This window comes from Muscardinus avellanarius (genome assembly GCF_963383645.1).
Source record: "Muscardinus avellanarius genome assembly, chromosome: 9".
Lineage (NCBI taxonomy): Eukaryota > Metazoa > Chordata > Mammalia > Rodentia > Gliridae > Muscardinus > Muscardinus avellanarius.
The window spans coordinates 63,857,440-63,871,795 of record NC_137795.1 but is presented as its reverse complement, the minus strand read 5'-3'; the positions used below and the strand labels follow the sequence as shown (position 1 = coordinate 63,871,795).

Genomic DNA, 14,356 nt, shown 5'->3' with positions numbered 1-14,356 from the left:
CTATATCTATATAGATATAGATATTTTTGTGTGTGAGGGGTCTGGGGATGGAACCCAGGGGCATTTACCTCCGAGCTACACCCCCCCCTGCCTTATTTTTTATTTATTTTATTTAATATTTTGTGGGGTTTTGGTTTGTGGGTTTTTTTTTGTTTTGTTTTGTTTTTGTTTGTTTGTTTGTTTGTTTGGTGGTACTGGGGATGGAACCCTTCTACCTCCAGGCTACATTCCCAGACCTATTTTATATTTTTTTATTTGGAAACAGGGTCTCAGAAGCCAGCGAGGCTGGCTTTGAACCTGCGCGATCATCCTATCTCTGCCTCCCAAGAACGGGTATTACAAGCGTGTGCCACCACGCCCGGCCTATTTTTTATTTTTGAAACAAGGTCTTACTAAGTTGCGGAGGGCCTCACTAAGTAGCTGAGGCTGTCCGCAAACCACGATCCACCTATGATCCTCCTGTCTCAGCCTCCTGAATGTTGGGGTTATAAGCATGCACCACCACGCCCAGCTACAGTAAATATATTTTAATGTGGATCTTGTGTTCTGTTTTGCTTGAGTCCTTCAAATTGCACTAAAACCAAGTGAACTGTCTGCTGGTTTAAAGAGAAACAGACATAATCTAGGTATGGAAGAGTCATTTGGATCCACAGGACTGGTGGATTGGGACCGATTCCTGTACTCTGGGTGTAAGTCCTGGTAAAGCAGAGATGTCAGGCAGCATAACTAGATGATGGTAGAATAAAAGGCAGGTCTACCCAAGCATACACACTTGTCATCTCAGTACATGGGAGGCTGAGACAGGAGGGTCACAGGTTCAGGAGGACAGTCTCAGCAAGTGCTGAGACTTATCAACTTAGTGAGATCCTGTTTAAAAATAATAATAGGCCGGGCATGGTGGCCATGCTTGTAATAGGTCTGGGAATGTAACCCGGAGGTAGAAGGGTTTCCAGGAACCCCTGTACCACCAAATAATAATAATAATAATAATAATAATAGTAGTAGTAGTAGTAGTAGTAGTAGTAGTAGTAGTACAGTTGAGCTGTAATACAGGGTGTAGCTCAGAGGTAGAAGTCCCTGGGTTCAATCCCCAGTGCCACACACAAACGAAGAGCAAATGTAGATTGTTCTTCCAAAGATCGGACAGTGTAGTCTAGGAAGTATCTAGGAAGTAGTGTGCTTGGATCCGAGACTTTGAGAAATAAGGATCGTTGCAGGAGAACAGGGACCTAAGCAAAGAAATAACGAAATGGGTTAAGACGTTAGGTTTCATGTAATTGGAGCAGCTCCTGAGAGTAGTCACGGTCAGGGCCTGGGACAGGTTGAGTATAGCTCAGGACTCTGGGTGTGGAAATACTAGCCAGCAGCTTATGGCCCCAAGTGCTGGGTCTGGGTACCAGGCGTTACTATCCCAATACATGGACACCATAAATATGCATAACTCCTGACCTGGAGGCCTTTTCAGATTAGATGGGAGGTGGAGGTGAAGTTGGAATTTTGCCAACAAATGAAACTAAGTAGGTGTGCCTAACAGGAGACCAGGATATTGCTGACAGTAGCTTGATGTCTGGCTTATTTCAAAAAGGTTTTTGCTCTCTGAGCAGATGGTGATTTAGAATGTAATTGAGAAGCAATCAATCACTCGTTTATACCAGAGACTCTTGGGGATATTTTACTGTCCATAATCATTATAGATGCCTCTTATTTTCTTTCTTTGGTTGTATTTGAATGTACACAGCTGTCATAACTTGCTTCATGAACCATACAGGTGGAAGGCAGCCTACTGTTAAAATGATTGGTTTTTATTTTTATTTCTTTATTGTAATACTTCAGCATTTTACAAAACAATAGGAAAAGTAGGAAGAAGCTCTAGTGCAGTTATATATATTATATAGAATGCATTCTATGCCCAACTGGGAAAAGCCTATTGCAGTTCCTTTGAATTCTTTGATTATTTTTAGTAGGAATTTTTATTTGCTACTATTGTGCTGTTAATAAAGATGGCAGCTCTCACCATCTAAATGCTTTTTCTATACATTAATATTTAGCTGATGCTTAATCATTTCTGTTTAGACTTGGGCTCTTTCTCATATTTTAAAGTATTTTTCAGTACCCAGAATTATTTGCAAACTTGCCCATACGACAGAGAACAGGAATATTGTTGTATGGTCCTCCTGGAACAGGAAAAACCTTACTCGCTGGAGTAATTGCACGAGAAAGTGGAATGAATTTTATTAGTGTCAAGGTATGTGTGCATTTATCTATATTTTTCTTTTGTGTGTGTTAAGTTGAGATAATTTTGCATAATAGAATTAACCATTCTGAAGCATACAGTTCATTGGCATTTAGTACACTCCTAAAGCTGCACACCCACCGCCTCGCTTGAGTGTCAGAACTGTTTCGTCCTCTTTCCTCTTCTACCTTAATCCCTGGCAGCCATTACCCTGCTTTCTATCTCTGTGGATTTGCCCATTCTGTATATTTCATTTGAAAGGAATCAGGAATCTGTGGACTTTTCTGTCTAACTTCATTCACGTTAGTGTACTGCTTTCATGCTTCACCCAAGTTGTGGGGTGTATTTTCGTGGCTGAATACTTTTTCCATTGCATTCCTGTACCACACTTTATTCATTCGTCATCACTGGTAAATACTGGAGTTGTTTCTACCAGTTGGATGTTAAAATTAATGTTATAATGTTATAAACATCCATGTACACATTTCTTTTTTGTGTATATGACACTGGAGATGGAACCCAGGGGCATTCTACCTCTGAGCTATACCCCCAGCCCTGTTTTTTATTCTTTATTTTAAAACAGGGTCTCACTAAATTGTGGAGGGCCTCACTAAGCAGCTGAGGCTGGGCGCAAGAATACCATGATCCTCCCGTGTCAGCCTCGCAAGTACTAGGATTACAAGTGTGCACCACCACGCCCAGCTCATGTACACATTTCTGTGAACATGTTTTATTTCTCTTGAATATATAATGAGGGATAGAGTTGTTGGTTTATCAGGTAATTCCCTGTTTAACTTTTGAGCAACCACCAAACTTTTCACAGCGATCGCACCTTTTTTTGGTACTGACAATTGGACTGAGGGGCACTCTGCCTCCTAGCGACACCTCCCCTTCTTATTTTACTTTGGAGCAGGGTCTCGCCAGGTTGCTGAGAGTCTTGCTACATTGCTGCTCTGGCTGTGAACCTGTGGTCCTCCTGTCTGAGCCTTCCAGGTACTGGGATTAGAGATGTGGTCCACAGTGCCCAGCTAACTGCACCATAATATCCTTATTAGTAATCTATGGGATAAAGTTTCCTAATTCTTAGTGTTCTTGCAAAACTATTTATATTTCTTAAATGTGGGTTAGTCTCCTATTTGGAAAGTGGGTTAAAATGGAAAAAAAATTGAGTAATGAGTTACCTCTGTCTTATATGGTTGCTTACATTCTTTCTTAAGACTGATTTTCTTGTATTATATATAGAATTGTACAAGCTGGGCATGGTGGCACACACCTGCAATCCCAGTATGTAGGAGGCTGAGACAGGAGAATCAAAGGTTCAAAACCAGCCTCAGCAACTCAATACAGTTCATATCAACTTAGTGAGACCCTATTTCCAAATAAAAAATAAAAATAGGGCTGGAAGTGTGGCTCAGAGGTAGGATGCCTCTGAGTTCGGTCCCTAGCACTGTATAGACAAATAAACAAATAAAAATAAATTAATAAAATTATACATAAATATTCAGAAAAAAGATCAAACTCTACTGAAAGGAAGGAAACCTTTAAGACTCTATAGAGGCTGGGGACTGCTGACCGAGAGAGCTGGGTTCTCTTACTTGTTGGCTCTATCTCACTCTAGTTTATGTCACATTAGGTACATTAGGCTGATTTTTTTTTTTTTTGTCACTCTGACCGAAATATCTGACAAGAACAACTTAGAATAGGAAAGATTTATTTGGCTCATGTTTAGAGGTTGAGTCCGTGGTTGGCTGGCTGCGAGGCAGAAGCATGGAGGCATGGAGGAGGACAGCTGCCATATCTGAGACTGGCCATGAACCACGATCCTCTTGTCTTAGCCTCCCAAGTGTGCACCAGCTTGCCTGGCTGACATATAATATTTTAGATTAATGCTTATAAATACTGGATTGTAGCTGGGTGTGGGAGCACACACTTGTAATCCCAGCATTTGGGAGGCTGAGACAAGAGGATGTCGGTTTGCGGACAGCCTCAGCTACATAGTGAGGCCCTTTGCAACTCAGTGAGGCCCTGTTTCAAAATAAAGAATAAGACATAGGGCTGGGGGTGTAGCTCGGAGATAGAATGCCCCTGGGTTCCATCCCCAGTAGTGCGGCTGTAGTTCAGAGGTAGAATACTCCTGGATTCAATCCCTAGTACCACAATAAATCAATCAAATAAATACTGGATTGTTCCATTAAGGATGTCATCTTTCCCCCTGGATGAGATCATCAAATCACGATTTGGGCTGAGTTTCCAGTGAAAAGTTTGCAGTAGGAAGCTATTCTTCTCTGGGTGGGTCAGATCCTTAGTAGTCGTACTTCAAAGATAGAGGCCCTTCACTGACACTAGCGTGTTACCTTGTCTCTAATATTTTGTCTTAGTTTTTTTTTTCTTCCATCCTCTAATCCTATAGTTTTATCACTATATTGAAGAAATATTATTAAATACTAGGGTAGCCGGGTGTGGTGGTGCACACCTGTAATCCCAGTACTTGGGAGGCTAAGACAGGAGATTGCAGGTTCAAGGATAGCTTCAGCAAGTAGTGTGACTCTCATCAACCTAGCAAGATCCTGTTTCAAAATAAAAATAAAATAGGGCTTGGGGTGTACCTCAGAGGTGGAATGCCTTTGGGTTCAATCTCCAGTACTACCACACACGCACCAAAAAAATGAATGCATTGATAGATATTTAGGTGGCAGAGTATTAGAAATTATTTAATCTGATCATATGTCCAAACCGGTATTTGGTCTTTTTTAGGTAGTGATTTCTTCACTGAAGATCACCTTAGGACCTACTCAGTTTTAAGTGGTGGCACACACCTGTAAGCCCAGTACTGCAGGAGGATCACATTTTCAGGGCCAGCCTCAGCAGCTTAATGAGGCCCTGTTTCAAAAACAAAACAGATCTAGGGGTGTATCTCAGAGGTAGAATGCTCCTAGGTTTAGTTCCAGTACCACACAAATAAATAAATAATAAAATCCTAATTTAAGACTATATTCATTATTAATTTTATTGTCTACAGTGAAGATTGTTTTGAGTCTTTCAGTTGACTTTTATGAAAGATGATATATTCTTCAACTCCTATAAAAATAAATAGGCATTAGTAATTGAAAATGCTTATTAAAATAAGTTATGTCTCATCCAGGCATGGTGGTGCCCACCTGTAATCCTAGTACTTGAGAGACAGACAGGAGGCTTTCAGGTTCAAGGCCAGCCTCAGCAACTTGGCAAGACCCTGTTTCAAAATAAAAATTAATAGCTGGGTGTGGTGGCATATACCTGTAAATCCCAGTAGTTGGTAGGCTGAGAGAGGAGAATCACAGGTTTGAGGACAGCTTTAGCAAGTAGTGAGACTCTTATCAACCTAGCAAGACCTGGTTTCCAAAAAATAAAGTCGGTCTGAGAATGTAGCACAAAGGTAGAATGCCTCTAGGTTCAATCCCCAGTGCTCCCTCCCAAAAAATAAAAATTAGTATTGGGATTTGGGGTATATCTTAGAATGCTTCTGAGTTTAATCCCTAGTACTGAACACACACAAAAAGTAAGTTATGTCTCTACACATTTTTTGAAATCTCCAAAGATTTGAGATAGATGGGTCTTTTAAAAATCCTTCAAATGGGTGTGGTGGCGCATGCTTGTAATCCCAACATTTGGGAGGCCGAGACCAGAGGATCACAGTTTGCGGACAGCCTCAGTTACTTAGGGAGGCCATCTGCAACTTAATGGGACCCTGTTTCAAAATAAAGAATAAAAAATAGGTCAGGAGGTATAACTCAGAGGTCGAATGCCCCTGGGTTCCACCCCCAGATACACACACACACACACACACACACACACACACACACACACACAATCCTCCATTCCTTCCCTAAACAAATGATTCTTTAGTTCTTCTGTGACAGCCACTGTTTTGGCACTAGAGATTAAGCAAAGAACAAAACTTTCTTTTGGGATTTTATATTTGAATAGTGGACAGAGACACGCAGATAGAGACATCCAATATAAAATCTGCGGCCAGGAAAGCGGGATGTGGAAACACAGGGAACATGGAGTGGCTCACAGATGGCGTTGTCAGTCAGGGATTTTTAGAAGAGCTGGCATTTGTCAGAGATCTAAATGGAATAAAAGAAGCGAGTCATGAGAATATCTGGGGACACGTGTTCAAGCTGAGGAAACACCAAGGTCAGAACTTGTAGGATGATGTTTGTTCCAGCATGCATTAACTTTCTAAATGTATTTAAGAAACATCCATATACTCATATTAAAACTTTAACAAGCCGGGCGTGGTGACGCACGCTTGTAATCCCAGTTGAGACCAGAGGATCGCGGTGCGCGGACAGCCTCAGCTACTTAGTGAGGCCTTCTGCAACTTAGTGAGACCCAGATTCAAAATAAAGAATAAAAAATAGGGCAGGGGTGTAGCTCAGAGGTCAATGCCCCTGGGTTCCATCCCCAGACCTGAAAAAAAAAATTAAAAAAAGAAACAAAAACCCCCCAACTTTTCCATTATCCATTACACTTAATCTAAAACAAGGTTATGTTTTGTTCTTCAGTAATTTTATCTTAACTCTAATTTTATTTTACCTAATAGGGGCCAGAGTTACTCAGCAAATATATTGGAGCAAGTGAACAAGCTGTTCGGGACATCTTTATTAGGTTGGTGCCCTGTGAATGTTTTAAAGTAACTGACTGCATTATTATTTACCCATCCATGATTTTTTGGTGTTGGTCTTCTCATCTTTCGCTTTAGTGGTTGTCATATATTGTTTTTGTGATGTTGAGTATCAAACCCAGGCCCTCACATATGGTAGACAAGTTCTTTACTGCTTAGCTACGTCCCCAACCCTTGGTCTTGCTTTTTGAAAACTAGTATTGGAAACCTATGATTTATGTGAATTATTAATAAAGGGCAAAGAGTGTCTGTTTCACCAAATACTATTTAAATATAAAATATTTTGAATATTAAAATTTGGAGATTGTTTGGTTTTATATTTATAATAGAAATAATTAGAAGAATCATAAGTAGTTATTCAAAGAATGTTAGGGTAGATTCTTACATGAAGCAAATAATTATCTCTGATTTCTGTTATTTTTTAAGTTCTAAATATTTTTCTTCCAATTTTTAATTCGACTCATAAATCAAGATTACTATGGCAAATTTAATTTTAAAAGAATATAATTATTACTGAACATGCATAAAAATGAATATGAATACAGAATGTAATTTTTTTTTTTTTTGGAACTGGCAATTGAACCCAGGGGCATTCTACTTCTGAGCTGCACCCCCAGCCCTTTTTAAATTTTTTTGTTTCAAAACAAAGTCGCACGAAGTTGCTGAGAATCTCATTAAGTTGCTGAGCCTGGTCTTGAACTTGTGAACCTCCTATTTCAGCCTCCTAAGTATTGAGATTACAGGTATGCGCTACCACACTCGACTCAGAAGGTAATATTTGAGTTTAAAAATAATCAAATGAGAGTTGTGGAGAGTTTTTCAATTAAAAAGTATGTTCCAGCCGGGCGTGGTGGTACAAGCTTGTAATCCCCACACCTGGGAGGCTGAGACAGGAGGATTGCACAGGTTCAAAGCCAGCCTCAGCTACTTAGTGAGGCTCTCTGCAACTTAGTGAGACCCTGTTTCCAAATAAAATATAATATAGGTCTGGGAGTATAGCCAAGAGGTCGAAAGCCCCTGGGTTCCTACCCCCAGTACCACCAAAAAAAAAAAAAAAGTGTGTTCCAACTGGATAGGGTGGTGTCTGCCTGTGATCCCAGCACTTGGAGGCTGAGACAAGAGGATCAGGGTTGAAGGCCAGTGCAAGGCAACTTCTGTTGCCAGAAATGGAATTAATGTTCTCTTCTTTTGAATTAAAACAAAATTAACTAACACATTAATAAAATTGAAAGTCAAGGGCTAGGGGTGCAGCTCAGTGGTAGAGCCATGTTTAACCTGTAAGAAGCCCTAGGTTCAATCCCTGGCAGCAAAAATTCAAAGTTAAATGAGAAAAAATATAAAATAAGTTATTAAAGTTTGTTTTTCAGAGAGCTCTGAAAAATAAACAATACAAACATGAGCTTGCCAACTTTTGAGTGGGCAAAGAAATGAATAGATATTTCACAAAAGAAGTAAAATAGCTGATAAACAGTTATAACATGGTCACTTATGATAAAAATCAGTGCAACATTTTACTTACTAAGACTCAGGTTCTAGTTCCTTACTTGTCCAGAAAGCAAGGATCTTAGACAAACACCTTGACCTCTCTTAAGACCCAGTTTACTGAAAATGAGGATAATTACATATGTGTTGCCTCTTTAAAGTTTGGTTGTGATGGTTAAAATAAATACATGTATGCTTTATATGTATACACACACACACACACACACACACACGCGTGTGTGTGTGTGTGTGTGTGTGTACGTGTATGGAATTAGTTCACAAACTCTGAAGCATTATTCCAATAGGAAATGTTATTTTTCCCCCCAGAGCACAGGCTGCCAAGCCTTGCATTCTGTTCTTTGATGAATTTGAATCCATTGCTCCACGAAGAGGTCATGACAATACAGGCGTTACGGACCGAGTAGTTAACCAGTTGCTAACTCAGTTGGATGGAGTAGAAGGCTTACAGGGTAATCATCGCAAACACAAAAATATACTGCTGTTCTAACAAAATTTTATCGAGTGTAATAAGAAAAAAGTTTGTTTTTTTTCCCCTCTCAGGTGTTTATGTATTGGCTGCTACCAGTCGCCCTGACTTGATTGACCCTGCCCTGCTCAGGCCTGGCCGACTGGATAGATGCGTATACTGCCCTCCTCCTGATCAGGTGACAATCTCATATTTAGAGTTCAAAACCCAACAAATTCGACACTCTTTCCTTGTGAACTGTACTTCTGCCAGGTAACAGTGATTGTGCTTAAAGGCAAAGGCTTGAGTGACTGTTTGCTCAAAAGATTCTGAGTTAGATACAAGGCCTCTCCCTGGCCCAGCCCTTTCCATGCAAGTCTAAAAACTTGGTAATTCTTCAGTGTGGCCAAGTGGCAAAAAAGGCAAGAAACCTAAAGTGTCATATGTCCACATTCTCTGTGTGCTGTGGTCATACACCCCTTACCCTGCCTAAAATCAGATAGAGTCAGGTATGCTAACAGTAAGCATGTAGTTAGGTCACATCGAGATATAGTTTCCATTGGTCATGTCTTGTGCCAATACTTCCTCTCAAATTTAGAAACTAATGAATAAATTAATGAAAGCCTAGGTAGGCAAATTCATAGAGGTATAAAATACCTGAATGTATGTCACATGTAGCTGTTACTTAAATTATTTATATTTTCCTTTATTGGCACATTGCCCAAATCTAAAAAATAACCACAGCCCGAACAGGAAATTATTTACATTGAATCGTTAATGATGCTGATTTCCAATCATTTTCCTACCTGTGTCCCTCTATTAGGGAGAAAGCTCCAAGGAAGGTAGATATTAGACTTGTATATTTCTCAACTTACTAGTGAAGCTTCTTAGATATGAAAAATTAATTTATAAAAAAGTCATGATACAAGCCGGGTGTGGTGGTGCATGCTTGTAATCGCAGCATTCGGGAGGCTGAAACCGGAGGATCATGGCTCACAGACAGCCTCATCTACTTAGAAAGGCCCTTTGCAACTTACTGAGACCCTGTTTCAAAATATAGATTAAAAAATAGGGCTGGGACCGGGCGTGGTGGCGCACGCTTGTAATTGCCGCGCTTGGGAGGCGGAGACAGGAGGATCGCGCAGGTTCGAAGCCAGCCTCGCTGACTTAAGAGACCCTGTTTCCAATTAAAAATATAAAATAGGTCTGGGAGTGTAGCCCAGAGGTAGAAGGGTTTCCAGGAACTCCAGTACCACCCAAAAAAAAAAAAAAAGTCATGATACACAATTTAAAATTATTTGTTGTTTGTTATTTGTTAAATCAATTAGTTTTTCTTTTTCAGGTATCACGTCTTGAAATCCTAAACGTTCTTAGTGACTCTCTGCCTCTGGCAGATGATGTGGACCTCCAGCATGTGGCAGCAGTGACCGACTCCTTTACTGGAGCTGATCTCAAAGCTTTGCTCTACAACGCGCAGCTGGAGGCCTTACAGGGAAGGCTGCTCTTCAGTGGACTCCAGGTGTGTGTGCAGGATCACCACGACTTTTATGAGTGTAACAGCAGCTCAGTGGCCAGTGTTCAACCTTGAAAAGATGCCATTTGGGTAACTGCTGAAACTGTATAGAAATTTAAATTTACCTCTGTTGAATGCTCCATGATTGGAATCTATGTTTTGCAGAAATTTTATAATTCCAAAGAATTTGATATCTGTTAAAGAAACATTACCTTAATATTGGCAAAAATTAGCCAGGCATGGTGGCCCATTCTTGCAATATAGTCCTAGGACTTAAGAGGCTGAGGTTCGTGGCCAGCTTTAGCAGCTTAGTGGGGCCCTCCACAACTTACTGAGACCCTGTTTCAAAATAAAAAATAAGAAAAAGAGGAAAAATTTTAAAATTAAAAAGTAGGACTAGGGGGCTGGACATGCTGGTGCATGTGTGTAAGGTACCACCAGTACTTGGGAAACTGAGACAGGAGGATAATAGGTTTGTAGCCAGCCTCAGAAAACTAGTGAGAACCTATTTCAAAATAGAAAAAAAAAAAAAAAAACAGGTGTGGTGGCACACGCTTGTAATCCCAGCATTTGGGAGGCTGAGACAGGAGGATTGTGGTTTGCGGACAGCCTCAGCTACTTAGTGAGGCCCTTCTCACTAAGTACAACTTAGTGAGACCTTGTTTCAAAATAAAGAATAAAAAATAGGGCTAAGGGTTCAGGTTGGAAGTAGAATGCCCCTGAGTTCCATCCCCAGTACTGAAAGAAAAAAAAAATTATATATATATATATATATATATATATATATATATATATATATATGGCTGAGAGTGTATAGCCCAGAGGTAGAATCCCCCTGGGTTCAATTTCCAGTACTGAAAAGAAAAAAAAAAAAAAAAAAAAAGGCCAGGGGTGTAGCTCAGAGACAAAAAGCCCTTGATACCACAATCCTCAGTACCACACACACTAAAAATAACCATAACCATAACCATATACATATACATATATACATGCTCACACACATACACAAGCACATAGACAAAAAGAGGTTAGTGAGTTATGTGTTTGGGGGAATGATTACTAGCAATAGAATTCCCAGGGCATCCTACCCCTGAAACATATACCCCCAGCCCTTTTTATATTTCAAACAGGGTCTCACCAAGTACATCATGCTGGCCTTGACCTGCAATCCTTCTGTCTCATACTGGTATTACAGGCATGCACTAGTGTGCCTGGTTATATGTTGGTGTTAAGGATATTGGTGGTTTTTTTGTTTTTGTTTTTTGGTGGTACTGGGGGTGGAACCCAGAGGCTTTCTACCTCTGGGCTATACTCCCAGACCTATTTTATATTTTAATAATATATATTTTATATTTTATTTGGAAACAGGGTCTCACTAAGTTGCTGAGAGCCTCACTAAGTAGCTGAGGCTGGCTTCAAACCTGTGCAATCCTCCTGTCTCAGCTTCCCAAATGCTGGGACTATAAGTGTGCGCCACCACACCTGGCTAGCCTGTTTTGTTTTTTTTTTTTTTTCCTTTTGCAGTACGGAGGATGGAACCTAGGGACATTCTACCTCAGAGCTACACTCCCTGCCCTATTTTTTTTGTTTTTTTTGAAGCAGGATTTCATTAAGTTGCGGAGGGCCTCACTAAGTAGGTGAGGCTGTCCACAAACCGCGATCCTCTGGTCTCAGCCTCCCAAATGCTGAGATTACAAGCATGTGCCACCATGCCTGGCTCATACTTTAATTTGTGTGTGTGTGTGTGTGTGTGTGTGTGTGTAGTGCTGGGGAATGAATCCAGGGGTAGTCCACCGCTGAGGTACATCCCCAGCCTGATTTTTTATTATTTATTTATTTAATTGTTTATTTATTTTTGCGGGTCTGGGGATGAAACCCAGGGGCATTCGACCTCCGAGCTATACCCCCTGCCCTATTTTTTATTCTTTATTTTGAAACAGGATCTCACTGAGTTGTAGAGGGCCTCACTAAGCAGTCGTGGAGGCTGGCTGCGAACTGTGATCCTCCGGTCTCAGCCTCCTGAATGCTGGGATTACAAGTGTGTGCCACCATGCCCGGCTTATTCTTTATTTTGAACAGGGTCTCACTAAGTTGTGGAGCGCCTCACTAGGTAGCTGAGGCTGGCCGTGAACCCAGATCCTCTGGTCTCAGCCTCCCAAGTACTGGGATTACAAGCCTGTACCACCACACCTGGCTTATACTTTGATTTTCTTTAGTCAATTAAAGTTATTTTGAAGATCAAATTGAAGTTGACAATAGGAGCCTCTTGAGGATGACACCCGTACCCTTATGATAGGGCCTGGTCATTCTTTGATCGCTTCCTTACTTCCTGATACAAGATGTTCTTTATATTTTGCTTTCTGAGTCCCAGCCCTAGAATCAGCCTTTGCTTTGCGGGTACTATTTTGATTTTAGTGATTGAAGTAGATATTTGCTACATCATAGACTTTACTGTATAACTTCTAGGAGTTTTCTGTATGTTTTTCTCCCCCACATTTTGCTGGAAATATTTGAAGACACTAAAGTTCCTGAATCAGACACTCCCAAATTTTTGTGCTTTATTTTGGCAAGAAATTGAAGTTTCCTTTGCTAATTCCCCTCTTACTCCCCCAAAAGGCGTGTATTTAAAAAGCACTTTATGCCAGGCGTGGTGGCGCACACTTGTAATCCCTGCGCTTGGAAGGCAGAGACAGGAGGATCGCGCAGGTTCGAAGCCAGCCGCGCTGGCTTAAGAGACCCTGTTTCCAAATAAAAACATAAAAAATAGGTGTCTGGGAGTGTAGCTCGGAGGTAGAAGGGTTTCCAGGAACCCCAGTACCACCAAAAGAAAAAAACGCACTTTATAATGTTGTTGATTTATCATTTTGGAATAGAAAAATAGAGATAGAAAGGGAGAGATGTAAAAATAAAACTGAGAGTGAGTTCTGAGTCCCAGATTTGTTACAGACTGTTTTGAGGGGATGGTTAGCAAGTTATCTATACATCCCATTTCATTGTTCCTATTTATTTTGGTACAAGCGATTGAATCCAGGGACATTCTACTTCTGAACTATACCTCAACCCTTTTTATTTTTTATTTTGAAATGAGGTCTCATTGGGCATGGCGGCGCACATTTGTAATCCCAGTACTTGGGAGGCTGAGACAGGAGGATAGCAGGTTGGCGGCCAGTCTCAGTAACTTAGTGAGGCCCTCTGCAACTTAGTGAGCCCCTGTTTCAAAATAAAAAATAAAATAGGGCTGGGGGTGTAGCTGAGAGATAGAATGATCCTGGGTTCAATCCACAGTACCCCACCAAATTTTTTAAAATAAAAATAGGGTCTCATTAAGTATATCACATGCTGGCCTCACACTTGTGATCCTGCTGTCTTTGCTTTCCAAGTACAAGAATTACTGTTAATTATTTTAATAGTTAAAATTTTACTCTGTCCCTTACAACCATTAGAGAATTAGTGACATTGTTGGGAAAATGCCTCGAGTCTCCTTGTCTCCATCTGTTAGAATGGCGCCTGTGTTGTTTCCTCCTGAGCCGTGGGTATGTGATCTTACACTGGTTGTCCTTCTGTATATTCTAGGATGGTGGTTCTAGCTCTGATAGCGACCTGAGTCTGTCTTCAATGGTCTTCCTTAACCACAGCAGTGGCTCTGATGACTCAGCTGGAGATGGAGAGAGTGGCTTAGATCAGTCCCTTGTTTCTCTGGAGATGTCTGAGATCCTCCCAGATGAATCAAAATTCAACATGTACCGGCTCTACTTTGGGAGCTCTTATGAATCAGAACTTGGGAATGGAACCTCTTCGGACCTGGTATCTCATGCAGGCATCTTGTCCAGTTCTGAAGTAAAAGCTGTATGTTGGTGTAAAGTTAGAAAATCATGTATCTCTCGACCAACCCCAACATATTCTTCCTGATTGATTGGTCTCTCAGTAAAATAGTCTCTTTCTTCCTTCATTTCTTTCTTTCTTTTTTTCTTTCTTTCTTTCTTCCCTTTCTTC

At 40.7% G+C, this 14,356-nt stretch overlaps 1 protein-coding gene across 3 annotated transcripts in view; it reads left to right on the top strand.

The window, feature by feature from the left end:
• Nucleotides 1-14,356, top strand: part of PEX1 (peroxisomal biogenesis factor 1) — a gene marked incomplete at both ends in the record, with an annotated part of 61,598 nt that overhangs the window by 35,408 nt on the left and 11,834 nt on the right. For all 3 annotated transcript variants that reach the window (XM_080701375.1, XM_080701376.1, XM_080701374.1), the window contains 6 exons: nt 2,111-2,245; nt 6,822-6,886; nt 8,712-8,854; nt 8,946-9,049; nt 10,193-10,369; nt 13,937-14,167. In XM_080701375.1, the coding sequence (XP_080557501.1) occupies nt 2,111-2,245; nt 6,822-6,886; nt 8,712-8,854; nt 8,946-9,049; nt 10,193-10,369; nt 13,937-14,167 (855 nt within the window). The remainder of the gene's footprint in view (nt 1-2,110; nt 2,246-6,821; nt 6,887-8,711; nt 8,855-8,945; nt 9,050-10,192; nt 10,370-13,936; nt 14,168-14,356) is intronic.